This window comes from Pyrus communis, chromosome 5 (genome assembly GCF_963583255.1).
Source record: "Pyrus communis chromosome 5, drPyrComm1.1, whole genome shotgun sequence".
NCBI lineage: Eukaryota > Viridiplantae > Streptophyta > Magnoliopsida > Rosales > Rosaceae > Pyrus > Pyrus communis.
In genome coordinates this window covers 20,981,252-21,008,498 of record NC_084807.1, presented here as the reverse complement: position 1 = coordinate 21,008,498, position 27,247 = coordinate 20,981,252, and the positions used below count along the sequence as shown (strand labels likewise).

At 36.9% G+C, this 27,247-nt stretch overlaps 3 protein-coding genes and 1 non-coding gene across 7 annotated transcripts; 3 read left to right on the top strand and 1 right to left on the bottom strand.

Moving 5' to 3' along the window:
* Window positions 1–2,318: 2,318 nt before the first annotated feature.
* Window positions 2,319–5,788, top strand: LOC137734737 (serine/threonine-protein kinase PCRK1-like). Its single transcript, XM_068474010.1, has 5 exons — window positions 2,319–2,755; window positions 3,490–3,903; window positions 4,359–4,619; window positions 4,754–4,876; window positions 5,054–5,788. The coding sequence occupies exons 2-5, from the start codon at window positions 3,514–3,516 to the stop codon at window positions 5,576–5,578; spliced, it is 1,299 nt and encodes a 432-aa protein (XP_068330111.1). The 5' UTR covers window positions 2,319–2,755; window positions 3,490–3,513; the 3' UTR covers window positions 5,579–5,788.
* A 6,526-nt stretch (window positions 5,789–12,314) lies between these two features.
* LOC137735396 (OVARIAN TUMOR DOMAIN-containing deubiquitinating enzyme 9-like) lies at window positions 12,315–17,106 on the top strand. Of its 3 annotated transcripts, none has more exons than XM_068474823.1 (11): window positions 12,316–12,479; window positions 12,837–13,201; window positions 13,304–13,545; window positions 14,581–14,654; window positions 15,214–15,268; window positions 15,673–15,747; window positions 15,859–15,932; window positions 16,028–16,076; window positions 16,173–16,257; window positions 16,352–16,408; window positions 16,526–17,106. In XM_068474823.1, the coding sequence occupies exons 2-11, from the start codon at window positions 12,871–12,873 to the stop codon at window positions 16,573–16,575; spliced, it is 1,092 nt and encodes a 363-aa protein (XP_068330924.1). In that variant the 5' UTR covers window positions 12,316–12,479; window positions 12,837–12,870; the 3' UTR covers window positions 16,576–17,106. The 3 variants fall into 3 exon arrangements, with proteins under 3 accessions (XP_068330923.1, XP_068330924.1, XP_068330922.1); XM_068474821.1 differs by having other exon boundaries at window positions 12,317–12,479; window positions 12,837–13,207; window positions 16,526–17,104; XM_068474822.1 differs by having other exon boundaries at window positions 12,315–13,207; window positions 16,526–17,105.
* Window positions 17,107–17,472: 366 nt separating this feature from the next.
* On the top strand, window positions 17,473–17,544 carry TRNAC-GCA (transfer RNA cysteine (anticodon GCA)). The gene has a single exon. It is a non-coding gene; the product is annotated as a tRNA-Cys (tRNA).
* A 1,545-nt stretch (window positions 17,545–19,089) lies between these two features.
* Window positions 19,090–25,691, bottom strand: LOC137734078 (pumilio homolog 4-like). Of its 2 annotated transcripts, none has more exons than XM_068473347.1 (12): window positions 25,559–25,691; window positions 25,353–25,401; window positions 24,465–25,140; window positions 22,905–23,754; window positions 22,184–22,757; window positions 21,954–22,095; window positions 21,760–21,867; window positions 21,001–21,213; window positions 20,811–20,921; window positions 19,970–20,164; window positions 19,653–19,827; window positions 19,090–19,573 (listed from the first exon to the last, which is right to left on the bottom strand). In XM_068473347.1, exons 3-12 carry the CDS (start codon window positions 25,128–25,130, stop codon window positions 19,536–19,538), a joined length of 3,072 nt encoding a protein of 1,023 aa, XP_068329448.1. In that variant the 5' UTR covers window positions 25,131–25,140; window positions 25,353–25,401; window positions 25,559–25,691; the 3' UTR covers window positions 19,090–19,535. The 2 variants fall into 2 exon arrangements, with proteins under 2 accessions (XP_068329448.1, XP_068329450.1); XM_068473349.1 differs by having other exon boundaries at window positions 25,359–25,401.
* Between the last annotated feature and the right edge of the window lie 1,556 nt (window positions 25,692–27,247).

The window sequence follows — 27,247 nt, the reverse complement described above, 5'->3', positions numbered from 1 at the left end:
TGAATTACTTTTAGTGATAAGTCAGTTTTGTCTCGGATCGGCTCTACTGAGAACCCAAATTATTTTATGCGCATGAATTTGCATGATTTATTTATTTTGATCGAATAATTGGATAAATATATAATTTTTAAATTTTGGGTCAAAAGGATCCCAGTCCTCTGGCTGGCGACCTGCCTCAGTTTAAATGGTCCGGGGACAATAAGGCTTTGTAAAATCCCTAGACTTTCCTTGCAGAGTTAAGAGGGCCTACTCGCACAGTTGTACCGTACAACCTTATCTAATGTATTTGTCAAGCAAAATTGATCATACAAATTCGGGATGAATGTCCCGTAACACTAAGATACTTTGGATTGCAGTACATTTTTAAGTTTGGAATAATTATGTATATCTAAATTTCGTTTTTACTAGTTCTTACAATTTCAAGAGAGAGGATTTTCGCCGGATTCTTTTTGTAAGGCTTTGTAAAATCCCTAGACTTTCCTGCAGAGTTAAGAGGGCCTAATTGCACAATTGCACAATTGTACCGTACAACCTTATCTAATGAATTTGTCAAGCAAAACTGATCATACAAATTCGTGATGAATGTCCCATAACACTACGATACTCTGGCTCGCAGTACATTTTTAAGTTTGGAATAACTACGTATATCTAAACTTCGTTTTTACTGGTTCCTACAAGTTCAGGAGAGAGGATTCTCGCCGAATTCTTTTTGTGAGGATCTTCATGATCCTTCAATTACATTCATTCATCGTATATTGTGCAATCATTTTTCGTCAGGTACTGTTTATATTCAATTTTAAATAAAAAATTTGCAATGATTTCTGACCGTACGATATACGTGGAACAGATGTGATTTGAGGATCCTCGGGATCCTCACAAAGAGGATCCGGTGAGGATCCTCACTCCAATTTCAGCTACCTAAAACACGTTCATGGTGGATTGATAAAAACAGAAGCTGAAATGTGTCCACATTATTTGATAACCTTGTTGAATTGGTTTTGCCGTGTTATCAGATCAAGAGAAAAACTTACATGTGGTGAGAGTTTATTCTATGGATTATATTAGTTTCACTCATAATGCTCATTCCATGAGAAAAAGTTTGATGAGATATATTCTTGTTTCTATTTCACTCGTGTAATTTGATCACTCGCTATATGATAAGTGAGATAAAGACAAATGATACATAAATACTGCATATTCCCTCTTAAATGAGAAACTTAATATGTTTAGTGTTGGTAACATTTGGGCATGTTATGCAACTTGCATCTGTTTTAGGGACACATTACTTCTCTAATTTGAGAATTGCCAATGGTACTCTCGCAAAAGTGAAATTCTCCATAAACTGTCCATTTTTTCACATGTTTTATAATATAGATACAGAAATTAATGTTAAACTATAATGTAGCAAAGAATCTATTATGAGTCTCGCTTTTAAGAAATATTGAATATATTTGTACCATACTTGACTAATCCCGAAACTATTAAGCACCGGTCAACAACATACCGTCAATGACCCACAAGACTTTTCCTCCAACCAGGAGGCCAATCACAACACGACACATGTCAGTATCAGAGGCCAGTCATAGCGCGACACATGTCGATATCAGAGGCCAATCACAACACGACACGTGCCAATGTCAGAACAAAGCTAGAAACTCTCTTCTATAAAAGGGGATCATTCTTCCACAATAATCCCTAATGTCATTTGTACTAAACTATTCACTAGAACTCACAAAAAAAGAGATTGAACCTATTTATTTGTGTAAACCCTTCACAACTAATGAGAACTCCTCTACTCCGTAGACGTAGCCAATCTGGGTGAACCACGTACATCTTGTGTTGTTTGCTTCCCTGTCTCTATTCATTTACATACTTATCCACACTAATGACCAGAGCAACCTAGCGAAGGTTACAAACTTGACACTTTCTATTGTACCAAAATCCTCGCCGATTTTGTACATCAACATAATCCATTATGAGTTTCACTTTTAAGAAATATCCCTTGTCATATCAGTTCTAATTTATATATAAACTATCGGTAACTTTGGATTATTTATGGTGTAAGCTACCCCACAAAATCAGCTAATGTTGGGGGTGTGGTTTCCAACTTGCAACAACCTCTCTGTAAAATACAGCACAAATGCGTGTGTGTGTATATATATTATAAATATATAAAGTCATATAATATATATATATATATATATATATATGTATATGCAGATAAAACACTGTGCAGAATTTGACTGGTTCTTCTTTTATTTGCTTTGGCAGCATATCATGACTCGTTCTTTGGCAGAAAACCACCTTAAAGTATAAACCTTTATCTTTAAAACAAAGATATCCATCCATCACTCACTCGGTCTTCGCTTCGCTTTCACACGCTCAAAATATTTAAAGTTTTCACCTTCCCCCTCCTCCGAATACAAAAACAAAACAACATCCTATTTTTATAAATTATTATTTGGGATCTCTCCCTCTCTCTCCCTCTCTCTCTTCTTTCTCTCTATTTCTCTCTCTTAATTTTTATTTATTTTTGTTGGTGTGCGTCCGGGGGTTCTGATTTGTTGAGCTGTTGAGCTGAGCTATACCCCAGCTGCCTTGTATTGACTTGCCTTAGATCATGGGGAGCTCGTTGTTTCCTTGGATGCTCCTAAATTTTTCTGCAGGATCTCTGGTCTCCCTTTAGCAACACCAGAAAGCTACAAGGATCTGTTTGCATAGGTTGCCAGACTTTTCCTGCAGTGATATATGAGAGGTAGGTTTTTTTCTTTTTTTTCCAAGTGAATTGAATTTTCTAGCTTTTTTTTTATTTTTTTTATATTTTTTTTATTTTCTTGTGCATGCCAATGAATTTAACTGTTGGCCATAATTCAAGTGGCTGGAATTGGGATTCTGGGGTTTCAAGATTTTGGTGGTTTCTTCAAGAATTTGAATCCTTGGATTTTTATGTTAATTGATTTGACTTTTGTATTCTTGTGTCTTAATGTTTTGCCTGAGTGAATTGGTTTCTGCAAATTTGACCAGAGTTGGAACATGAATGCTTAAAAGTCAAAGGTTCGAGGGCAAGTGGTGGATTGTATTAGAGCCTTCCTCTTCATCCCACCATAACCTGTGTTCGAACCCTCCGCCTCTAGTTTAGAGTAGAAATATCGCTTGTAATAAAAATAAAAGGATCAAGGTTTGAGGAAGTTTCTGGTACATCAGATGAAAATTTAGGTTGTGTTTGTATCAATTTAAATAGATTTTTGGTCTCCTTGAGACTTGAGAGATGGAATTTTTCGGAATATATCGAAAAAGAGAAAAGTTCTGTGAGCAATCTCAAAAGTTCTTTGAGATTTGATAGATTTTTGGTTTAAGATATCACTGGTTGCTAATTGAATGTGTGAAGAGGGATTTTCGGAATAAATCACTTGAGTTTTGATTAAAGTGCAAGATTTTTGTTTTATATCCGAAATTAGACCTGATGAAAATTTTGTTTAACTATTGCAGTGAGGTCATCGCTTTCTGCCGGCAATGAAGTGTTTTTATAAATTCTCCAACAGAGATAAGGATGATGAACCAAAGACTACTAAGTCTATCTCTACTCGTTCAGCTTCCTCATTCTTTTCACGAGATCGTGACCCAAGAAAATCAAGTTCTGAGTTCAATTCCCAGAATACCACTGCAGAACTTAGCACACCATCGTCCACTAAGTCATTTGCAGCATTGTCTCAGAGACAGAGTAATAATCTCAGAGAATTCACATGCTCGGAGCTAAAAGCAGCAACAAAGAACTTTAGTCTCTCCCTCATGCTTGGAGAGGGTGGGTTCGGTGGCGTGTATAGGGGTAATATCCGGAGTGCAGAAGATCAACATAAAAGAATAGATGTCGCTGTTAAACAACTGAGTAAACGGGGTTTTCAGGCAAGTTTTCTTCCTCTATGCTGGTGTATATGCATAAGATATACACTAATCTGATGATAATAGTATGGTAATAATTGCTGGAGTTATTGGAACCAAATTAATAGCAGCATTGCGGTGAAACTTAGGTGGATTATGTATGTTAAGAATGCGACGCATTATTAAACTTTTGACAACTACTGCACAATTTCAGACAAGACTGAGTATGTTCTCATAAAAACCTAGCATACGATACTCAAATAACAAACTATGAAATGATAATAACTTGTAAATTATCTTGCTCAAATGATAATAACTTGCAAAGTTAGGTTGCTCAAAGCTCGGAAAAATGTTATTTATTGTGTTCAGAAGTCTACAAACAAAACAATGTGAGCGTATACAAAAAGTGGGTGCCTATGCAACCCATTTCTTCAAGTTGTTTGATAATTTCAATTTTGTTACCCTCTTTCATATAACAGGGCCATAAAGAGTGGGTGACTGAAGTCAATGTTTTAGGGGTTGTTGTACATCCAAATCTTGTCAAGCTGTTAGGCTACTGTGCTGAGGATGACGAAAGAGGGATTCAACGGCTCCTGGTTTACGAATATATGCCCAACAGAAGTGTGCAAGACCACTTATCAAGCCGATTTCAGATAGCTCTTCCATGGGGCACAAGAATGAAAATAGCCCAGGATGCTGCCCGTGGCTTAGCATACCTCCATGAGGGGATGGAATTTCAGGTAATTTCTAGTTCCCCCAGCCCCTATGTGCTACAGATCTCAATAGGATGCTCATGGTTATTCTCCCGAATGAGTGTCCATTCTGCTTTAACTTATTCTTTACTGTCATTTCTAAATTGTTATCTCTGTAGCAGATTATCTTTAGGGATTTCAAGTCTTCAAACATACTTTTGGATGAACAATGGAATGCCAAGTTATCGGACTTTGGATTGGCCAGACTTGGGCCTTCAGACGGATTGAGTCACGTCTCTACCGCGGTATGCATAATTAATTCATATACTTTAGACTCTATTCTCAAATTGGTACTAATTAGACACGTCAATAGGCAAAACAGATGTCTGACTTAAGCATGCAGAGTTGATTGAGCAATCAAAAACCATGTAACAGTTTCCAATAAGTTCTATGTATTCACTTTCCGATTGATCATTCTACAGGTTGTTGGAACAGTTGGATATGCAGCTCCTGAATACATTCAAACTGGGCATCTCACAACAAAAAGTGATGTGTGGAGTTATGGAGTTTTCCTTTTAGAACTTATCACAGGCAGACGACCTCTGGATAGAAACCGACCCAAGAACGAGCAAAAACTCTTGGAATGGGTGAGGCCACACCTCTCTTCAGACCTAAAAAAGTTCCAGGTGATTTTGGATGCAAGGCTCGAAGGAAAGTATTCCCTCAAGGCAGCCCAAAAACTAGCAGCTGTAGCCAGCCGGTGCTTGGTGCGACACCCTAGATCGCGCCCCAAAATGAGTGAAGTCTTGGAGATGTTGAACCGAATCATGGAGACAACGGACATGGGAAGCCCGGAACTCCCTCTGCAGGGTGTGGACTCCAAAGAAGACTATTTTGCGGAATCCAAAAGAGAGTATTTGATGAGGAGGTTTGTGGATCCATTCATCGGAGAGAACGGTTGCTTAAATTGGCCAATATGGAGACCAAAGATTGTAAATCCATGTTGAAAGAAGTTGAGGAGCATACTGGGAATTGGCAGAATTGCTAATTTTGATCAGGTGATGACCTCATTAGGTGACAATGTTTGCTTCTTTTTTGTTTTGCTCATGTGATGGAAAATCTGCTCTATGGTATACTTATTGGGAAATGGAAGTGTAAAGTTGTATTGATCTCATATATATATATATACATATAGATGGGTACTTGAACTATTCTGATTGGCCTCCCAGAGGCTCTTGGCGCCATCGGAAGAATAACGCTTCAGTGAAACTATCATCTTAATCAATTTCGAATACATACTAACTGAGAACACATGTACTCAGTTAACAATTTGGTACCGCTAAGGCTTACGTTATGAAAGTGTGACAATCAAGCCCTTCTGTTGTTGCACTGTTTGGAAAATTTGTGAAGTGATCTTGTAATGGCAATCTGCTCTATTGTCGTTGCTGAAATCACACTCCCCGCAGAGAAAATGTCCAGATCGACAACAGTTTATATGGTGAAGTTCCAACAAATACAGCATGCTTATAGAATGGTACAATCTGTTGTGTGTGTACATAAGAGCATCTCTAATAGAGATCCTAAAAGAGTCTCTACCATCGTATAAACGTAATATTTAGGAACAAAAGGTTTCCAATTGGCTGGCGAAAAAGTCCCTACAAAGGTATAGGGACTCGTCGAAGTTCCTATAAAAATCCTCAAATATAAGGTTGTGAACGGGGGATAATACTTATGCGGCATCCCACATCGTCCAGGGGAGTGATCCTTAAATGTATATTCTCATCCTCACCTAGCACGAGGCTTTTTGGGAGCTCACTGGCTTCGGGTTCCGTAGGAACTCCAAAGTTAAGCGAGAAGGGGGCTAGAGCAATCCTATGATGGGTGACCCACTGGGAAGTTGCTCGTGAGTTCCCAAAAACAAAACTGTGAGGGAATGGTAAGCCCAAAACGGACAATATCGTGTTACGGTGGTGGAGCGGGCTCGGGAAGTGATCCGCCCCGGGCAGGGATGTGACAATTTGGTATCAGAGCCTAACCCTAGTCGTGGTGTGCCGACGAGGACGTCTGGCCCCTAAGGGGGGTGGATTGTGACATCCCACATCGTTCAGGGGAGTGATCCTTAAATGTATATTCTCATCCCCACCTAGCACGAGGCCTTTTGGGAGCTCACTGGCTTCGGGTTCGGTAGGAACTCTGAAGTTAAGCGAGAAGGGGGCTAGAGCAATCCCATGATGGCTGACCCACTGGGAAGTTGCTCGTGAGTTCCCAAAAACAAAACCGCGAGGGAATGGTAAGCCCAAAGCGGACAATATCGTGTTACGGTGGTGGAGCGGGCTCGGGAAGTGATCCGCCACGGACCGGGATGTGACAACTTAGGTACTTACATTTTAGATTTGACCCAATATTTTTTTAACACATGTTTTATTGTTTTAAAAAATAGTGCACATGTTATTTAAATTTTCTTGAATTTTTGAAAGCAATAAACACGTGTCATCTTTTAATTGGCCAAATAAAAAAATAAGTATATATGAGACTCACTAATGATTGTCTAAGTATTATCCGGATATAGAGACTCTAACCGGTGGGACCTAGTTTGAAAAATTGGAAAAAATTGGGCTTGAACCCACGTGAATGCTGAAGTAGCAAAGCACAACATCAATGCGGGCCCCACAAGGTACATGCTATCGACCCTTCTTTTTTTGCTGTCAAAATCAACATATTGGATTGTTTCTTATGGTTTTTTGTATTTATCGTTGGAGATCAACCAACTACTTTTCAAACTCTCAATTTGTTTCTTTTCCTTATATTTATTTATTTAGGGTTTCTACAATAGGGACTTCTCCTTTGGAGAAAATATTCTTTTAGGGACCCGAATATTCTTGTTGAGTCCTTAAAAAGGTCCTTAACACGGGTGGTGGAGACTGTTGTAAACTAAAATAGAAAGGAACGAAGTTACCCGAAAAATGTAGAAGCCTTGACAGTTTCACAAACACCACATCGTCCCCAGGATAAAACAACCTAGAACCTTCTTCTTCTGATAAGATTCTTCCTTGCACACCGGAAGAACCTTCGAACTCACACCCTTTCAATATGTTGCTATTAACTCAATATATGTAAAACTTGTATTTTTTCTTATTTCTTTCTCTGCGATACTTGGGACTAATATATATATATATGTATTATGTAAAGAAAGAGATGTTGGAATGGAAAAATTGTAAGAAAGACAAATGAGTTATTTGGGGTGCAAAACTGTAGGAAATCAAAACAAAATTGTAGGGTATCAAATGCAGAAGAAAACAAAACGGACAAAATCAAAACATTCAAATCAATTATGTAAATAGACTTGATCTTCTTCTCTATTTAGAGAAGGAATCCGATCTTTTCAAACTTAAAGGGAGATAACTCCTTATCCGATTGAAAAGTCAATGACATGTTTCAAAAAAGCTGTAACTCCTTATCTCATTGAAAAGCCAAAATCAATTGGCTGTTATGCATAGAATAATGATAATAAAACAAACGTTATCTATATAATATGGGCAATAAAACAAAACATAAAAATATAAACATATATATTATTAAATAAAAACATAACTGCTCCAACAATCCCCCACTTGTTTTTATTTAAAAAAAAATATATATAAAGCAACATATCAAAAAGCTATGCATAAGTAAAGGTGTTTCTCAACTTGAACCTGTACATAGTGTTAGTGATCCAGATTATATTAGAGTAACTTATAGTTTTGAACTCTATCTCTGACAACACCACACACATAACTTTATTAAGGTGAAGTTCAAAAAGGCAGCACATTACGGCCTTGTGCTTATATCCCAGTATAGTGAACGCTCTAGAAACTTGCCCAAGATTTCATAGGAAGCGGCCTCATTTCCACATTCACATAGGTAAGACCATCAAGGATATTCTTGTAGCTAGATATCCTACTCAACATAGAGTATAGACCTTACTAAGCGAAAAATTCTCAACCTAAAAACGCTTCAGGATGTCATGCTTCTTAAGGATGAACATGGAATAATATTCCAAATTAAAATTAGCAAGACTTCACTCATATCACTTTTGACTTGTTATTACCCTTTGAACCTATTTCTTGGGATCTCCAGTTTATAGGTTGGGTTGCTATCACAAATGACTCAGTTTTCTACGGGCTTTAGTCCCATCCCTTTCGAGGTTTTCCAAACCTTTTCTCATGCTAGTCCTTTCGTCAAAGGATCATCCAAGTTTTCTTCAGACCATATATGATCCACTCTTACAGCTCTATAAGAGATTACGTTGTGCTATCACAATGGATCAAAACTGCTGGAATCGATTTCTTCGCATAAAGGGCTATCTATCAATAGGTTCATAAATTTTAGAAGAATTAGAACCCCCACTATTTTGAAGATTAAAGGAACTTTATTCTTATAAAAATCAGCATCAAGTGACTCAATTATTACATTTTAATAGCATCAACATTCAATTTAAACATTCCATCAGTAGCATATCCCTTTCCCACAAAAACCCCATTTTTAGTAAGAGTATACATATCTGCTCTAATGGTTTGAGTAAATACAACCTTGTTGAGAAGAAAGTCAGAGACCAAATTCTTCCTTATCGTTGGAGCATGCATCACATCTTTCAATATCATGGTTTTTCCAGAGGTGAACCTCAGCTCCACCTCTCCAGTACTAGCAACATCAGTTGAGTGTGAATCACCCAACAACACCTTCCTTCCCTCAGCCACAAAATAGGTCTTGAAAAGGGAACGATCATAGCAAACATGGCGAGAAGTGCCAGTGTCCACCCACCACCCCTCGGATCCATCAACAAAGTTGATTTCTGATATCATTGCAATCAGATGTTCTTCAACAAGATTTTCCTGTGGAGCAGGGCTTTTCTTATTTCTGCAATTCCGGGCAAGATGGCCCAGCTTGTGACAGTTATAGCATTCAAACTGTCTTGAATCAAAAGCAGCACATGAGAGGGGTTGGTACGTATTCTGAGGATGAGAAGGATTTTGATCCTGAACCTTGTTTGTGTTGTTGTTGAGGCGTTTGTTGTGATTCTTGTTCTAAATCTTCATGTTCTTCCCAATTGGCTTCAGCACAGCTAGAGTCTGGTTCTGGTTGAAGTTGGTAGCCTTCTGGTTGCTTGACACGACCATAATTTCCTCCTTCAATTCTTGTTTCCTGGCCTCTTCCTCAATGCGAAGTCGAGTGATCAAGCTTTCCAGGGAGAACTCTTTTGTCTTGTAGCGGAGTGAGTTCTTGAAAATTTTCCAGGTTAGTGGCAATTTATCAATGATGACAGCAACTTGAAATTGATCATCTAAAACCATGCCTTCAGAAATAATTTCATGAGCAATTTTTTGTAATTCATGAGATTGTGCTTCAATAGATTTATTATCAACCATCTGATATTTCAAATAGCAACTAACAACAAATTTCTTAGCCCCAGCTTCCTCAGTGTGATGTTTTTTCTGAAGTGCCTCCCATAAATCTTTAGCAGTGCCATAATCAGAGTAGTAATCATAAAGGTCATCAGACAATCCATTAAGAATATAATTCTTAGCAAGAAAATCATTTTCAATCCAAGTTTGTGAAGCTTTGGTTTGTGCAATAGTGGGCTCTTCAGGGAGAGTTGGTTTGACAGTGGTGCAAAATGAAGCCAATTTTTTTGTGGTGAGAAAAAATAACATCTTCTGCCTCTAACGCTTAAAGTGGAGACCCTCAAACTTGGAAGGCTTGTTAAGGTCCAGTGTGGTGTTGTTTTCAGATTCCATGGCAGATTGTTACCGTCTTAAAATTGTTGTAAACTGAAATAGAAAGGAACGAAGTTACCCGAAAATTGTAGAAGCCTTGAGTGGTGAATGATTCTTGGGATGAGTCACGGACTAAGTCGCTCTCTTTAAGACGTTTCGCGGCTCTGTCCAAAGTGTGCAAGCCGTTTCAGAAACACCACGTCGTCCCCAGAATAAAACGGCCCAAAACCTTCTTCTTCTGATAAGATTCTTCCTTGCACACCGGAAGAACCTTCGAACTCACACCCTTTCAATATGTTGCTATTAACTCAATATATGTAAAACTTGTATTTTTTCTTATTTCTTTCTCTGCGATACTTGGGACTAATATATATATATATATATATATATGTATTATGTAAAGAAAGAGATGTTGGAATGGAAAAACCGTAAAAAAGACAAAGGAGTTATTTGGGGTGCAAAACTGTAGGGTATCAAATGCAGAAGAAAACAAAACGGGCAAAATCAAAACGTCCAAATCAATTATGTAAATAGACTTGATCTTCTTCTCTATTTAGAGAAGGAATCCCATCTTTTCAAACTTAAAAGGAGATCACTCCTTATCTGATTGAAAAGTCAATAACATGTTTCAAAAAAGCTGTAACTCCTTATCTCATTGAAAAGCCAAAATCAAATGGCTGTTATGCATAGAATAATGATAATAAAACAAATGTTATGTATATAATATGGGTAATAAAACAAAACATAAATATATAAACATATATATTATTAAATAAAAACATAACTGCTCCAACAGAGACTCTAAAGTATCCTTCTCCCCACTTAGAGCAATTGGAAGGGGTCGGGCCATGGAAGAAACCCCCATGCTTGTCCCCTATGAACACGAGTCAAGATAATCCAATCAGGTGTTAACAAGGTTACAATCCTCAAATAAAGCATCTTAACGAAAACCTAGAGTTTCCTCAAACCAAAACGTTTCACGTTTAGTGATATCTTGTAATCAGTTAGACGGTAAGAAATTTTATTAACTTGCCATTTAATGTAGTGAAACGTGGTAAAATAATATTACAATTTGAAAAAACTAAGGTGCACATGAACATATAACTCTATCTTTGACCTTAAAATCTTTGAAATTGCTATTTAATGTAGTGAAACGTGGTAAAATGATATTACAATTTGAAAAAAACTAATGTACACATGAACAGATAACTCTATCTTTGACCTTAAAATCCTCGAACACCCTCCCCCCTCCTCCTCTCTCTCTCTCATGCCACTCGATTTGATATTAAGTGTTAATAATTACACACATCTTATAATATACATAACTCATCAAGCACAAAAAAGATTTATCAAAATAATGATGTAATCATTTCTCCAACATGCTTTGCAGTCATCATTACAAAATTCTCATGCTTTGCAGTCACCATTATAGAATTTTCAACACATGTATTATTATTTTATACGAAATTTTAACGAAAAATCACATTTTTACACTAAAAAGTCAAACCTGGTACTATTCATTTTATCCTTTATTTTGTTCTTATCGTTAAAACTAAAAGTTTTCAAGTATTTTTTATTAATTTTCCTTATTTTATATTTTATAACATTAATACGAAAATTAACGCTAAATTGTAAGTTGAAAGAAATTTCTCCTTACCATCAATCCGTGTCACTACGATACGTGACTGTTTTTGTTTTTGTTGGAATGTCATTTGATACCCTAAATTATTCGATTTTCAGGACGATTGTTAGAAGGGTCAAAGATTTTGGCTACATTTGTTCCTCCCTTGTCTCGGTTATATTCTCATCTCCTACTACTAGGCCCAAGGACGAACTCCCCATACCAACCTTGACAACCAAAACGTGGCATAGTACGGGGACCGGGAGATCCCGTTGACTAATGTTCGCGTGTCAGATCATCATGGGGCCCAGTTCGTTTCCCTGTGCTTCAGGTTCCCATTACAAAAAGCGAGCCGTACATAAACCTCAACGGGAATTTTCCATTTTCTACAAAACACGCAAACCCAACGGCGGTTTCTAATTTCAACAAACACCTTCTTATCTTCCTCCCCCCAGGTGGCGTGTGCATTCACGACCCCTTCCCGTTTGGCTCCCTGGATTCTTCCGACCCCAATACCGTAATTTGGATTCAAAGGTGGTTTTTTTTTTTTTTTTTTAGTTTGCTGGGTACGTTGTAAATTCAAAGTTTGAAGCTTTTCTGGATTCTATTTGAACAATTTGGATTCTTTGGGATTAGGGTTTTGTGATTCATGTTCTGCTCTGTGGAATTTTTCTGGACTTGATGCGCAATTTATTTGTTTCTACTTTTGGATTTTGCTGTTGGGTTGGTATAAAGTTCCGATTTTTTATTGAAATTGTGGATAGATTTTGAGGAAATCGATTATATGATTGCGAACTTAGTTTAATAGATTGCAAATGATGTTGTTTCCAGTGTTATGTTTATACCCTTTTCGAGTTTTTTTCGGTTATTGAAATTTAATGGGGTTGCTAGGTACTTGAGGAGCAGAGGTAGTGTTGCTATATAGATGTTTCACAAGCAGATGACAACATATAATCTTGATCCCGACGTGGTTCGATGGGGTCTCCATCTCTTGGATGTTTGCACGATGTCGAATGATAATTCTCGTAGTACTGTTACGCAATACGACCAGGATTTTAGTCAAGTAGAGTATGTTAGAGAAGGTTATGCTGAGCCTTGTAATGTGGAGAATGATGAGATTATAGCTCAAGCTTATCAAGAAGAGTTGTCAAGGCTCACTTCTGTAGAAAAGTCAGGAGCTTCTGGTTATGGAGATGGGCAGTTGGAAGCGTCAATTCTTGCACAGGATTGGCTTGGCGCTTCAAATAGGCACAATGGTACTGGTATGGGATACTGCAAGTTGACATTCTCGTTTAGTTCTCTGATTTGAGTTTCTGTATTTGTTCTCCTTATTGTGATGAAATGTTGGAAATTTGTAGGGCTTGAAAATGTTCAGGATGCAGTAAATTACTATGGCAGAAATATGGATACCGATGATTATAGAAATAAGCAACATGAGGCGCATGATCCAAGGAGTATTGGAAACGAGGTAGCAAATGATCATTGCGAAGGAGAATACTCAATTAATGGGGAAGACTTTTTGCACTTGCTGGACATAACAGATGAATCTTCTCTTGATGGTGAAGTAGGGAGAAGATTGAATCAGATGGCTTCTGTACCTGTAAGTATAACTTTTATGGCGTCTTGCGGCTGCCATTTAATTATCGAAAGATTATTCATGTCATCTGCTAGCGATCTATCGGAATATATAAATCAGTGCTTTTGGTTATTAGGTCCTGCCATATTGTTTCTGTTTTGAATTGGGTAAATCGCTATCTTTATCTCTCTCTGAGAAAAACAAAACAGAACAGAAGGATAAAACAATTGCATGCATTCACACCAAGTTGTGAGCTAGGGTTATACAAACTAAACGAAAATCTGTTTTCATCTTGCCAAAAAGAATAACTTTGTGTATAATATGTACTTGTACTTAGGACACATGTCCTGTGAGCAGACTGCTTAGTGTTTGGAACTTTCTTCAGCAGTCATGATAAACTGAGCACGGGCAATTTTAAATTGGTAGAAATTAGTTTCTTGTATTTTTATTTGGGGGATGGTGTGAAAATAGATCAGATATCCATTGTCATTCATAACAATCTTATAAGAACTGAGGAAATGAAATCTTGAATAACTGATGAAACGAAATATTGCGGAAGAAGAAAATGAATTTCTGTATTTTTCTGTAAGTTTTTGCAGTTACAATATTCGTTAATAGGAAAATAATAAGAATAGGTATTTATACTTTCTATATTGCTTACAACTGAAGCTACTTTACAAAACTAACTGCTGACAGGGTACTGCGAATTGGGGTAACTCAGTTTAAGTTTAAGTTTGAAAATGTCGAAGGAAATCAGAACCATGAAGTGATTTTGTCAAGACATCTGTAACCTGCTCTTGTGTAGGAACTAGGAACATATTGAACTTCCAAATATCCCTTCTGTACTCGCTCTCGGACAAAATGGAAATAAGTTTCCAAATGTTTTATCCTGGAATGTTGAACAGGATTCAGACATAGAATTGGTGGTGTAGGCAACACAGCATGCACATCTATTTTTGTTTTTTTGTTTGCAAACTTGATTGCAGCCTGCCATTACAAAATTTTAATATTTCTTTTTCTTGCAAAATGGGATTCACACTATGATCATTCTTTTGGCAGCATATTCCTAAAACGAACGAGAAATTACCTTCAGAGGATGAAGAGATATCAGATCATCAGAGGCTTTTAGAAAGGTATTTTATGTTATTTCCCCTATATTATATACTTAAGTTGTATGAGTAATCAATTGTCGCCAGGGATGAGTTGTCAAAGTGTATTTCGGTCTCTGATTTTTTCATAGACTTGACTTGTCAATTTCTTATATTATAAAAGGGATACAATTCAAGTATATAGCTGTAGCATGATATTGAACTAGATCCTGTATATTGCTGCTGATTCTCATGATGGTCAACCCTTACCACTTAAAATTACCAATAAAAAGCGCTTGTCAAAACTGTGGAAGGGTTCCTGTACTGGCCGTTAGATTATTGTGATTGGCGTGCAATCAGAGTCAACTTGAAAAGTTAAAAACATATTGATATCACTCCAAGCACATAATGTTTGTGTGTCCTGGGAGCTATAGTGTCATTGCTTCCAATTACATTTTTCCAGATTATATTCTGTCATTTTTTATGTTCAGTCTTTGTGTGTGCGCTTGTTTTTTTTAACCCTGTTGGTGTAATTTTATTAAATATGAAATTGGTACTGAATGTTTCACTTGGGGTGTCTGATCTTTTCCTCTTTTTTTAACAGACTGCAGTTGTATGATTTGGTGGAGTGTAAGGTCCAGGGAGATGGTAACTGTCAGGTTGGTGTTATTTTACCTTTAATTTCTTATACTTGAAAATCTTGAAGTATATTGCATGGTTACACATTTTGCCTCTTTGCTGTTAGACATAAACGATCGGTCTATCATTTTTCCTTTAATTTTGAATGATAAACAAGAATTTACCGAGCTTCCAATTTTTGTTGAAGTACATCAATGTTCAAAATGAATAATCTGATGCAATCTAGAGTGAGACAACTTTCCCATTTCTACACTCGTTCGATACTTCTTTCTTTCTAGATTGTAAATGCACTGCACAAATGTATATATGTTTTTACATGTAGTTTGACATATATAACTGTATGCTATCTTTGTTATGACTTGCAATATTGCAGAGTCCTCTTCTCAGTTAAGTTGATAGTGTCGCTATTGTCTTATTTTCCCAGTTTCGTGCTTTATCTGATCAACTATATCGTTCTCCTGAATACCATGGCGTTGTAAGAGACCAAATTATTCAACAGGTTGGTTGGCATTTCAGTAAGTTGATCTTTAGTAGTTAAATTTAAGTTATTCGGTGTTGCAGATGATATCTAGTATTTTAACTCTTTTTACTCATCTTTTTAATGTCTCAGCTGAAGAGTCACCCCGAAATGTATGAGGGTTATGTTCCTATGGGTTATGCTGATTATCTAAAGAAGATGAGCAAGTATTTTGCTAATCTCTTTTTCCATGATTTTCTATCCTAAAGCTTACGTCTTTTTCTTGCTTATTTACTAATGCTTATCGACATGGATGAAATAGGAATGGTGAATGGGGTGATCATGTCACATTGCAGGCGGCCTCAGATTCAGTATAAGACTTGATCTATTGCTTTTACGTGGGTGTTTGTCAGGTCGCAGAGAAACTTATTCATTTGTCAACTGACATATCCACTCTTTTATTGCAGTATGGTGTAAAGATATTTGTAATAACTTCCTTCCGGGATACATGTTACATTGAGATCCTTCCACACGTTGAAAAATCCAACAGAGGTAACGGTTTTAGAAGTTTATATGTTTCCTTCCTTCATCCCCCCTTTAATCGTCACTACATTTGGTCATGTTTGCTTATATTTCACTTGTGCAGTTATCTGCTTGAGCTTTTGGGCTGAGGTGCATTACAATTCAATTTATCCCGAAGGCGGTAAATGAAAATAATCGGTTTTGACATACATATACTGGGATTAAAAAGGACAAATGAAATGATAATACTGGTGTTAACATTTGTTATCTTTCCATTGTATTTTGTTATCGTGTTCAGAACTTCCTCCCCCGAGCTTAAAGAAAAAGAAGAAATGGTGGAAACTTTGAGACCAGGAATCGACATTTGCAACGAGTTTTAGTTTTCGGTTGAGGAAGCTTCAGTTTCGTGTTGACGTTGTCTATATTGGCTCCTTGGAGCGGGGGCAGAATGGCGTTCCCTTGCTTGTTTCTGCTCTTCTGCATTTGCACCGAAAGATGATTCTTCACCGAGTTCTTGTACATGTTACATATTCTTTGATTTAGATTGGTTTTTTTAACATACCTTTGATATAGAGGATTTGTCATTCCTTAATGTAAATAAATTCATCGTTTTTATTCTCAAATATAGTAAATCTTTCTTTCCAATCAATTTTGTACCTTCGCCTAATGTTCAGAAATGTTATAAGAAATTGGAGAAAATTAGAACAAGACTTGATGCAAAACTAAGAGTAGTGGTGTTCTAATATTTATATAGCCGAACCTACTTAGTTAAATAAGGTTTTGTTGTTGTTGTTTTGGACAAAATCAGAATACTTCAAAACCTTTTAAAACGAGGGGAATATATTTCCGCTTGTATGCTAGAATCTCCCATAGCACCATGGGAATGGACATGTGATCATTTGGTTATGGTGGTTTGTTATTTAGAAATTTATAGGGAAAAAAAAAAATTGGATCCTTTGTGGTTAGTATTGATTTTTCTTCTGGAATTTGAAGAAATGAAAATTTGTGGTGCTAAAAAATCCAGGAGGATCCGGAGATTGTATCCGTTTATTGTACATCGTACCGTCAGTTTTCGTCAAGTACTATTCATATTTAATTTAAAATAATTTCTGATCGCACGATGTACGATGAATGGACACAATTTGAGAATCTTCAGAATCCCCACAAAGAGGATTCGGAGAGGATCCTCATTCCTAAAAAATGTTATGATGGAAACCAATTTTGATTAAAATATTATTAATCAAAGGGTCCATAGCTCAGTGGTAGAGCATTTGACTGCAGATCAAGAGGTCACCGGTTCGAACCTGGTTGGGCCCTTTTTAAACTCATTTTCAAACTGTTTTTCTAATTATAAGAAAATAAGGTAAATTACATAAACCTATTTCAACTATTGAGTCAGTCACAGTTTCATACCCCATCTTTAAAAAATGTCAATATCATACCTCATTTACGGATTTGTTACCATTTCATTTGTTTGTCAAGTCATCCGTTAAATTCTGATGTGGCTTGAGGTGGAACCCACTTTCTATTAAATATTAACTAAAAATTAAAAAAAAAATGTCAATATCATATCTCATTTACGGATTTGTTACAATTTCATTTGTCTGTCAAGTCATCCGTTAAATACTGATGTGGCTTGAGGTGGAACCCACTTTCTATTAAATATTGAATTGATTTATTTTAATATTCAATTAATTTTTTAATAGAAATTGGGTCCCACCTCAATCCACGTCTGCGTTTAATGGAGGAATTGACAAATAACTGACGGAATATATGAAATTGTAAAATGAGATATGACATTGACATTTGTAATTTACCCAAGAAACTAAGTAGAGAGATCCATCTCAATTTTCTATTTATAACATATACCTTTTTTTATTTTTATTTTTATTTTTTGAAAGGCTTAACCTTTTGTTCATTGAAAAAAAAATTACAACTTTAAAATTCAAATGGCTTTTTAGCCAAAATAGTTCCTGAGATTTTACATAATTCCTTACTTTGATTCTTGAGATTTGAAATCAATAGAAGTGGTCCTTGACATAATCCATCATCAATTATTTTGGTCATTCCATGAAAAATCTCCATTAAATAAAAATAAAATGACGAAAATATTCTAAAATTTTGTCAAATTATTTTGGCCTATTGTTCTGAATTGAGGGTACATTTTGATCTTATTTAACATATTTTTTCAATAAAATGAGGAGTTATGCAAATCTCAGAGACAATTTTAGGTAAAAAGCCAATTCAGATTTTATATTTACTTTTCTAACTAATCAAATTCCTACCAAAAAAGGTGTTTGAGAGGCATCCCCATATGTTTTATTTGTCTTTGAAGAACAAGACTTGCACTACAATCCTCAAAGAGGCTTACTGTGATGAGTCTGCCATTGGTACTCGGTAGGCATCCGCTTTCAGGGGTGTGAGGATGAAGCACATTGCTTTGATGAGGGAGTGGGCCATGATCTTGAAGAATCGGAGAGTGAAAATCCGATTTATTTAGCGTTTCGGAAAATGAAGATGGAAAGGAGATTGCAGAGTGTTCTTAGTCAATGATTTTCCCTTCATATCCCCATGGAAATGAATTCCACTTAAATGTTCGACAGGAGTTCAAAATTATCAAAATTAGAAAAGAAGTTGGAAATATTTGTTTATTCTATTCTGGAGACGTTGTAAACTGCAAAAAATAGAATTCAAACTTCGTTGCAGAGGGAGGAACTATCATGAATCGGAGAACGAATTGTTATGGAATCAACTAACCTTCGATAAATCTAATTTCTTGTTACTGAATTATGGATTGTAGTTGTCTCTCTTTGAATGAAATAACAGACAAACATCTAAGAAAAAACTTAGGGAAAAGACAAGTGCAAAAAGACTAGTAACATGTATATCCTCGAGAAAATTGCAGTATATTTACACCAAGTAATTCTCAAAGTCGAAAGCCCCAACATATATAAACACTCCCTATTTACCCTCTCTTTCAAAATGCAGTTAACCATTTACACTTGAGAACGTAATACAGACACTGAACCTTGTACCGGTAAATTCTCGAGCCCAAGGGTGACTGTCTTCCATGCCGAGTTTTTTCATGGCCAGATTAGAACCGGCGAGCCAAAATATATACTAGGAGGCGGATAGACAAAAACATCATATCGCAGGGGCCTCCAGATTCCATGCTTATTTACAACTATAGCTTCTCTGTATCGATCGAACTTGCTAAGATCACTGTCCATGTTAGCTGTACAACAGGTGCATACTTATTCATGGTGGCAACAGGAAAAATGCCTTTTGCTCGCTCCAGATTGGGCTCCTCAAGAAGAATACGAGGCTGACAACCCTATGCGCCTTTCTGCATATGATAGATCAAAATCTGTTAGAGGTCTTGTACTTTGCAAATCTGTACAAGGCATACGTAGGAAAAGGCTCACCTCCAGTTGTGATGAGTTTCTCGACACGAGAAACGATATGTTTGCCATAGGTGTACTTCTTCAGGGCAGTCAAATGAACCTTAATGCGAGAAAGAATCAACTCAAGACTCTCATCATCACACGTCTCAAGAACCTTTTGCACAACGTAGTTTCCAAACGGATCCTTCATCATGGCCTGCACAATTGCATTTGAAATTTCTGGTTATGCATCAAAAAATTTGATCAACACGCTAATTTCATGTTAAAATTTCCATAGCTAGTATAGACCATCTTGAAAGCATATACCATCTTTGGTATGGAAAACGTTAATTTTAGACCTGTAAGGGCTCATTTTCATCAGTCGAACCCAGCATCTCATTCACTAAAAACTGACGCTCCTCAGCATTCCCAAAAGTTAAGCACTTCTCCACAACATTAGAAGCAAACTTCTGCTGACTCATCTTCACAATTTGTCCAGCAAGCTTGTGGATTATTGCAGTCCGTTCGTGCGGTTTACCATGTTCAAGGATGTGCTACCAAACAAGAGTATTTATATCAGATACGCACAGTTGAAGATATGTACACGAGTATTTCCATCAGGTATATATAGTTGATGATGTTACATATCAAAAATAGCATAGGGTCTTAAAGCAAAGACATGACATGACTACTATCGGTTGTGAAAACAAAAGTGAGAACACACCATAAACCACATCGGCTTTCAATCAAAGAAAAAGACAATCAAATGCCTTGGAATCCAGTTTTGTCTTAATGCTCAGAAGAATCTCAAAAAAGACATCACAGGAGCCATATCATGAATAGTATAAACTACAAGGCGTACGATCTATTCAATGAAAACAAAAATATAAAGTGCCTCGGAATCCAGTTTTGTACACGTGCCCAGAATAATCTTAAACAAGAAGAATTCTGGTTATTAGGTTCATAATATTTGCTAAGCAATTAAGTTACTGCTAGGCCAATATGACCTCTCATGCACAAAAATCCAATGTTCTTTTTCCCTTTTTTTGGAAAACATGTCATCCAAAACAATGCACATTTTCTGGAACATAACTCATTTAACAAAAACAAAATAAAACAAATCCATGGCTATCTATGGAAAAACTAAACAAATAAATATAACCCAGCAGCTCAACCATATATATACTGAGTATTGAATACCTGAATGACGTAATTTCCATATTGATCTTGTGCCAAAATGCATACAGATTGCATGATTTCATCCATGATTTTTTGTTGCATGTTTGAATCATTGCAATGTTCCAGAACCCTCTGTAGGCACCAAAAGGGATCACACAAGTAATATATAAAGAATCCCTACACAGGGGAAGAAGATGCAAACACAACTAACCTGTATAACCCGGCAACCATAAGGATGAGTGGATAGTGCGACAACTTGCCCATAGAAGGATGAAATTATAAATTGGATTTTATCTTGAGGGATGCATTCTATACACTTCTGAATGACATGATTCCCATTCTGATCACGAACACATTTCATGATTGAACCATCAAGCTCCGACACCATCTGTGCCTGCTGATTCACATCAACTGCTTCCAAAGCCTGGTGTAAAACTTAGAGCATTTATACTTATTTTCCAAGTGCAATTCATCTCATACCAGAGTTAAACAATGCTTAAATAATATGATGATTGGGTCATTGTTTTTCTCCATGCACCAACGTTTTGTAATAGAGGAGGGAAGCAGAGTAACATATACAGTCATCTGTCACAACGAAGGTTATACAAGACACTAGCATTGTGTTTATACGTAACATGTGGAAGGCATCTTTCTTGGATTTTTCTAAGACTCCAATTTCATTTACAACTGTCTTTTTTCCTCACCCAATACAAACATCACATGAAGCTACTGCTAGGAAAATACAATATAATACATTATTTGCTCGTAGCAATGAAGTATGTACGTGGCATGAGTAACAACATACACTATGATAGAAAGAGTTCTGCAAAAGTAAAAACTGGACAAAAGGAATTCATATACATGCTATGCAAATTTTGAGGCAGATCAAAAGTGTGAAGCTAACACGTGGAAGGGCATTGCTAAAAAGATAGAAACAAGTAGATCAAGATTTTGAGAATCAGGAAGTCACCTTCTGGATCACTCTACAACCATACATTTGAAGACTGAGAGGCAAAATATGGCCAGTAAGTTGGCTGGTTAATTCTTTTTTTTGGCTTTCTGTACCATGCTCAAAAAACTGCAATTTTCAAGAACAATAGAATTAATAATTTTAAATAGAAGGAAGGAAATTTCAAGTATTTGAAATAAAGAGATCAATCATACTTTCTGTACGACATAATTTCCGAATACATCAGTGATCAAGGTGCGAACATGAGGAATAATCTCTGGAAATATCTTCATTTTTTCTTCCACAGTGGCAGTTTCTAGTTTCTGCTGAATAAAGCGACTTCCATACTGGTCGGTACTACAATTTAGAGCAGAAGAAATTGAAGTCAGAATTGCTGCCAAAGCAACCTAAGAAGAATATACACTAAAGAAAACATTATATATACCTGAATTCCACTACATGATCAACAATGTCTGCAAGTTCAAAAGACTTGTTCTTGTTGTTCTTGAATTCATCTAATAATGATGATGCATGTCGTCGTTCTAGGTCCTTTCCAATGTCTGAGTTCCAGGAGCTAACTGACCCTCCCATTGAACTTCTCAACATAGAATTAAAGCGTGCAATCTTCTCACTCTCAAACATTGGACTACCAGGCCCAATAGAAGGATGCAGATAATTTTCCATTGGATTTCCAGGATACATACCAAGCCCATATGGTGGGTTCCCATAATAACCATGATTAAAACCACCAGATTTACCTAAAAGTGACAACTCATACTGTTGCTTCCTTTGAACAAGCAATGCCTCAAGATATGCCTTCTGAAGCCCCTCCAAGTCTCCATGCAAAGTACCAAAGTGGCTTTTACTCAGAGGATAACCACTTGGACTAGTTACATTACGTGTTGCATAATCAGTTCTTTGCAAAAACTGAATATAAGATGGGTCCATAACAGAAGAATGGAGACCAGGCCCTACTTTGTTTCCCAGTCTGTTCAGACCTTGTTCATCACCTCTAGCTACTGCACCCGAAAAAGAAAAGGAGGTAGGGAGAGAGAGAGAGAGATTGTCAATGCTAAGTGCTACCTGACTATTCAACCAAGGTACTCTGCTGGTTTTAAAAATAAAAAAAATTGTTGCAGTTGAAATTTAAGAAACTACGTAATTACCTGCATCAAGATGATCATTAATTTTCATATTCAACTTCGGATTTACAGGATAGGCCCCAGCAACATGGCCATCAAAGTCCAAACCTGGCGTATTTGCTTCTTGGTAAGGAACATTAGATCCCTCCAAAGCTCCAAAGCCTGAAGCACTCCCGTTTGAGTAAAGACTGGGAGAAGAAGTTCTTCTTGAAAAATTAGCTTGCCCAGTGGATGTAGTACGGTTTGTTATGATTCCATTTTTCTTTGCTAGATGAGCATAATTAGTAGGAAGAGAAAAAATTTCAGCATTTGCCTTCTCTAACAGTTCCTGCTGCAGCCCCTGGTTATGCCCATTTGGCATCTTAAACAGAAAATCATGCTGATTATCAAGATCCACATGAAGCTGCGACTGAATACGTCTATCATCATCTACAGGTCTAATTTTTGACAGACTTAAGCCAGAAAAATTGACTGAAATATCCGCCAGATCATTCATGCTGGAAGAATGATCATTTTGAATATCTAGACTAGCAACATTCTTCCTCTCGGTTGGGAAAACTCTACTCCCTACAGGGGGGAGGCCAAAACTGTTAGACCTCCCAAGTAGTTGTTGTTCAGGGGTTCTGCTTCTTGGCAAAGAAGGCCCGACAGCAGATGCAAAGGAATTAGAAGTTGTTGAGCCATGGCTCTGAACTCCCACCAGGCCACGTGAAGCTCTTCCATTATGCATACCTTCTGCAGACTCCACTCCATTAGATAACGCAACAGGATGGGGATCAGCCATGCCTGTGGAATCCATGATATCACCAAATGCGTTACGACTTGATGGCCTTGACAGGGGACCTGACAAGGAGGCAGTTTGATCAAGTCCTTCCTGCAGCATATGTCAGTTATTAATTTACATGACACAAAAAAAAAAGAAACAAGAAATAGCAGCAAAGCACTTCTTTCCAAACCAAATTGTTTGGATTTACTTGGAAAAGTGCAGGTATAAGCATATCAATTAAAGAATATGAATAATGAAAACTTTCTGCAACTAATATTCATCTGCACCTTTTCTGGATATTTGAAAAGGAAAAGGAAAAAAAAATGACAAAAGAAATGAGAACCTAGACAGTGGTAAATAAAAGTACAGCATGATGCATTCAACATATAATACAGCAGCTAGCAAGATGGAAAGGTTCCATTAGACGCCACCACAGATAGTTGCAAGAGTAATTCTACGAGCAGGATCAGGCTTTTAGGATCTTAGCTACATCCTTGCTCTGCATCCCTGTGTGAAGGTGAACCAGCCCTTATGGAAAATGTGTGATCTCGTGTATTATGCAATAAATATCAAATGTAAACTAAAAGCTATCTGTAATGCAAGCTTCAAACTGACATCTAACTGAAATACTAATCAAAACGGGCAGGTATCACCAGCATCAAAATACTCAAGCATACAAAATTTGAGAAAGAAACAAATGTCAAGATTAGCAGTTAAAGGGAATCCAAAAAAAAAAAATGCAGTACAAAACCATGCAATCAAAGTCTAACCTAGAAACTACATAAATAATACAGAAGAAAGTCTTCCCAATAGATTACCTGAAAAATGTCAGCAAAACTCTTTCTCCTTCCACCAAGCCCAGTTGTCGACAAACCAATCAAACCATCTGAGCTTCTATCAAGCCACTCAGATGAAGTCTGTTTAGGGAGATTGCTCCCATTAGCATTCCTCAGTTCCATCATATCGTTCTCTGCCTTTTGTAGCCCCAACTGCGTGGCAAACAGCGACAAACTATCACGATCATCAGCCAACTTCTTCCTCCTCCAGTCTCCAATGCCCTCAAAAGAAGACCCGCCACCCTGAAACCTTTGTGCAACACGCCAATCCTCTCTTGACAACAACGGTGGAGGCAATCTTGGGTTAATGTTATCATGTGAATAGTAGTATGAAAGATATGCAGGATGAGATCGAATCTCATCTTCGGACAAAACCCCATTGTTATTACTAATCCTACTAGTCACATCCCTAAAGTCTGAGTTCCTAAAGAGACTACCGACAGCAGTTAGCGATCCCTCAACTGTTGGCGGGGCACTGCCGCTCCTATACATATTCATGTCCCTCTCCCGATGAATGGCATGCTGATTGCGCTGCTCTCTCAGAATCAATTCAAGCTCACTCTGTAAAGCATCTTCTAAATTCCCATTGGGTCCTTGCAGATTACTGTCTCGGGTTGATAGCATATGTATGTTACTCCCAGTAGTCATTTCCACAACTCTAAATTATCACAAATAAACAAAAAAAACACAGAAATTAACAGAAATTCTCAAAATTCAGCTAGTTTTCGCACGAAAAATCGTAATCATTAAGAAAAGTAACAATTGGCTAACTTTTGGTGCACCCAAATGATCAAAAAACATTATAATTACACACTTCAAAAAGTATAAAATACTAGAAAACGAACAATATTCGAAATGAAAATTTCGTACCTTTACCTTCACATCGATCAAAACAATACGATCAAATCCCCAACAAATCCTGGGACAAATCAAGGAAAACATCAAAATCAGCAAACCCAATTATATATGATCACACCAAAAAACAACCTCAAAACATACAAAGTCATTGTAAATTTCATGAATTGTATCGAAATTGGTACTGAAACCGGAGAAATGATCAAACGGCAAGGACTTACGTCACAGAACTGATCACGAGGAGCTACACCAATAATCCAATTGCTATATGTACAGAAAAAATATAACAAATGTATATGTATATATGTATACACGATCAAATGTACGAGAAGGTGAAGCTTTTCTGATCGAAAATATAGGACAATTACAAGGGTTAGAGAGAAAACTTTACAGAGAGGGGAAGAGAGAGAGGGAAGAGAGATGAGATCGTGTGGGCCTGATATCCTTTCGAAACGGCCGCTTTAATTTTTGGAGAGAGAAAGAGTCTGGAGAGAGAGTTTTGGTGGGTACGAGGCGGGAAGAGAGGAGAGGGTGGACCGTATGATGTGAGGAATGGAGGGGGAACGGGAACTTGCATGGACGAGTTGTGACAAATTTTATTTATTAGCCTTCACTTGTAGTTGGGTTTTCAATTCATAATCGACAAATTTACATGAAATGGATTCAGTGTCACGTGACGATAAATCCTTCATGTAAGTCTTTCTCTATGCTAACGGTTGTTTGGTTTGTCATAAATGTTGTCCCATTTTTTATGCTTTTTGATTTTTTATATTAATAACATGTCTAATATATGGGTAAGTAAATTATTTCACTTCTTAACATTTTATGTGTTTATTCACACGTTAGAAAGAAAAAAAAAGTGCAATATCCTTAAAATTTATAATCAAATACCAATAAATAAGGAACCAGATCGACTACAAGAACTATTTTGATTCCCTTTCCTTCTCTTATTTTTAAGCTTTCCAATTTATTTATTTTTTTCGTTTCTATTAAGGGGGTGAGAAATAAATTGGTTGTGAACTTGTCATTCCAGAGATTTGAATCTAAGATTCTCACTTACGAGTGAAGAAATACTACTAGACCGTAATACATGTCATCTCCAATAGTTGTTTCTAGATTTAGTCCTCATTCATACGAGCATTTTGGCTCACCACCATAACTATGGTGTATGTTCATCATACACCTAGTCATCTGCAATGTACCATTTTACCTAACTCTAGTTAACTTTCACACTAAATGTTACTTTTTCAATTTTGAAAAAAAAAAAAACCAAGGTTAAATAAAATAACACGTCACATATGATTAGATGTATGTGAGCATACACCATAGTTTAGGGTAGTAAGCAAAAATCCTCCCCTCATTCCTGGTTATGCACATCAAAGTTCTTAAATGAATAGTGTAGCGCTATAATTATCTATTTCCAATGGTGCATGGACTATGTTTTATTCCTCTTAATATTTTGGATAAATCTCTGTTTACTACTCTCATGTTTCGTGGTTTTCAATATTTAGTACATCAAGTTTTTTTCATCCCAGAGTCATACCTAAATTGTAAATTTTGGGACAATCTCATACATCCGTTAGTCAAACTGTTAAGTCTGCCGTTTACTGATGACTTGGCTCCTATGTGGACAATGATTGGGCGCCACGTGTCATTAAAGTGTCCACGTGGATTTTTTTTTCTTCGAAGAAGGGGTTTAAAAAAAAATTCAAAAAAAAAAAAAAAAAAAACCTGTCTTCTACCTCCCCCACCAACCCCTTGCCTCTTCTCCCTCCCTCATCCTTCCGCACCCTTTCCCTCCCTTCTCTCTTCTGTAACCCACACCCATTCCCTCCATTCTCTCTTCTAAAACTGCATCATCCCAAACCCCAAACCCCTCTTCCTAAACCCATCTCAATCTTCATCTCCAA